The 2,523-nt window shown below is 43.8% G+C and overlaps 1 protein-coding gene across 1 annotated transcript; it reads right to left on the minus strand.

Moving 5' to 3' along the window:
• Positions 1–316: 316 nt before the first annotated feature.
• On the minus strand, positions 317–1,709 carry LOC134568938 (adenosylhomocysteinase B-like). The gene has a single exon (XM_063427661.1). It carries the CDS (start codon positions 1,660–1,662, stop codon positions 361–363), a length of 1,302 nt encoding a protein of 433 aa, XP_063283731.1. The 5' UTR covers positions 1,663–1,709; the 3' UTR covers positions 317–360.
• Positions 1,710–2,523: the final 814 nt, after the last annotated feature.

The raw sequence follows: 2,523 nt of genomic DNA on the forward strand, positions 1-2,523 counted from the left end.
TCGGCGAATCGGAAGCAGGCACGGAGAAGACACCCACTATTCCACCAATGACTTGGAGGGCTTAGCCCTATATAATAGCTTTTTTTTTTTTTTTTTTTTTTTTTTTATAGAAGGATGTTTCATTGAAGAATCAAACTTTCTAGAGCTGACCTTTGGAAAAATTCAAATGAACACAAAACAAAAATACCAAATTTTAGTTTATCCTTGAGGGAACCAAAAACCCAGCACAGTTAAACAGGAAGAGAGCAGGTTCATCAGTAGAGGGTCCTCAACAACCACATGTCCAAATAAAACCATATATGGAGGTATTGATGTGTAGAAAACGGTTTTCTCCTTGATCTTTGGTTCAGTTTAGAAGATTTAGTATCTGTAATGCTCAGGCTTGAATGGACCTTCTTTATCAAGACCAAGGTATTTGGCCTGCTTGTCAGAAAGTTTGGTGAGCTTCACACCAAGTTTGTCCAGGTGGGCAGCAGCCACAGCCTCATCAAGCTTCTTAGGCAGGAAATAGACACCAATAGGATATTTATCATTGTTGGTCCAGAGTTCAATCTGAGCCATGACCTGGTTGGTGAATGAGTTACTCATGACGAAGCTGGGGTGACCCATAGCACACCCCAAGTTAACCAGACGCCCTTCTGCCAGTAGGATGATGTGTCTTCCATTCTTCAAAAGGTAACGATCCACCTGTGGCTTAATGTTCACTTTCTTCGTTGCGTGATCATTCAACCACTTTACATCAAGCTCGACATCGAAGTGCCCGATATTGCACACAATGGAATCATCTTTCATTTGTTCAAAATGCCTTCCTTCTACAATATCGGAGCATCCGGTTGTGGTAACAAAAATATTGCCTTCTTTGCAAGCTTCATCCATGGTGGTGACCTCATAACCTTCCATAGCAGCCTGCAATGCATTGATTGGGTCGATCTCTGTGATTATGACACGGGCACCAAAGGCTCTCAAGGCCTGAGCACAGCCCTTCCCGACAGCCCCGTACCCAGCCACGACTGCCACCTTTCCTGCGATCATAACGTCAGTGGCTCTCTTAATACCATCGATCAGAGACTCACGGCAACCGTAGAGGTTATCAAACTTACTCTTTGTTACAGAGTCGTTCACATTGATAGCTGGCACCTTGAGGGTACCGTTGCTCTTCATCTTGTACAGGTTGTGGACGCCAGTGGTGGTCTCTTCGGAGACACCTTTAATGCCTGCCAGCAATTCAGGATATTTAGTATGGACGAGGTTTGTAAGGTCACCCCCATCATCAAGAATCATGTTGAGAGGCTTCCCATCAGCAAAGAAAATGGTCTGCTCAATACACCAGATGTACTCCTCGTCGGTTTCCCCTTTCCAAGCGTACACTGGGACGCCAGTTTTTGCAATAGCTGCCGCTGCATGATCCTGTGTGGAGAAGATGTTACAGCTGGACCACTGCACCTCAGCTCCGAGTGCCGTGAGAGTCTCTATAAGCACTGCGGTCTGGAGCGTCATGTGGAGGCACCCAGCAATCCTTGCTCCTTTCAGAGGCTTGGTCTCAGAGTACATTTCCCTCATCTTCATTAATCCGGGCATCTCATTCTCCGCAATCTCAATCGACTTCCGGCCCCATTCTGCCAGGCTGATGTCAGCAACTTTGTAGGTGAGTTTGTCAGACATTGTTCAGAGGAGGAAGATTACACAGCATGCAACCTGGCTGGTAGGAGAAGAAGCTATATAATAGCTTTTTATTGTTAGTGTTTTTAGGATGCTGTTATTTGTACCTGTAAAATTTGATTTACTGAAAGAGGTCCCTGAGGAAGTCCTTGCTGTAGAAGGACGAAACGCGTAGGACCAGCATCTCTTTCTTATTTGTTTTTACTATTTTATTCAACCTTTTTCAAGTGAATAAATCGCCTTTAAGTATTCCTTTGGTTGCTGTTTGTGAGATTCTATGCTGACCTGGATACCCGATCGGCTATCACTTGAGGAGGGAATTTTAAAGGAACACACCCCCCATTTCCACCAAGGGGAGGCACCTATAACACGCTTTATTATTCTGGAATATGTGAGTGCATTCGGATCACTGGCAATATTCATTATATTTTAGTAGCAATATTTGCACTATGTTTTGTCCTCTATTATAGGTACACTAGTAATATCCCAAAATATCCCATCAACTATACAGTCTTGCAATTTGGTTATCAGCTGGGAGATAACCCTGGGAGGCCGTGTACCTATCAGTTAAGTTAAAGTTTTTTGTGGTTTTTATCACTTTTCCACGGGTGTCCGTGTTGTTTTGTTATAAGCCCTGACAGCAGACCAGTATGTAATGGGAATGTATTGGAAGAAAGGTTCCTATAACAAATTAGGGCACTTCTACCTAAAAGATATGTGCCACTCTCCAGAGTGGCAAGGGGCTACCCACATGGTCCCAAACCCATTAAAACCACACATCCAGTCCTTTAAAGACATGATGGCCATTGCTAATCCCACATTTGAAGATACCATGGCCGCTGAAACAGGTTTTAATGATGTTAA

This window comes from Pelobates fuscus, chromosome 7 (assembly GCF_036172605.1).
Source record: "Pelobates fuscus isolate aPelFus1 chromosome 7, aPelFus1.pri, whole genome shotgun sequence".
Lineage (NCBI taxonomy): Eukaryota > Metazoa > Chordata > Amphibia > Anura > Pelobatidae > Pelobates > Pelobates fuscus.

Coding starts and splice junctions, on each gene's coding strand:
- LOC134568938 (XM_063427661.1), bottom strand. CDS start 1,662: ATGTCTGACAAACTCACCTACAAAGTTGCTGACATCAGCCTGGCAGAA.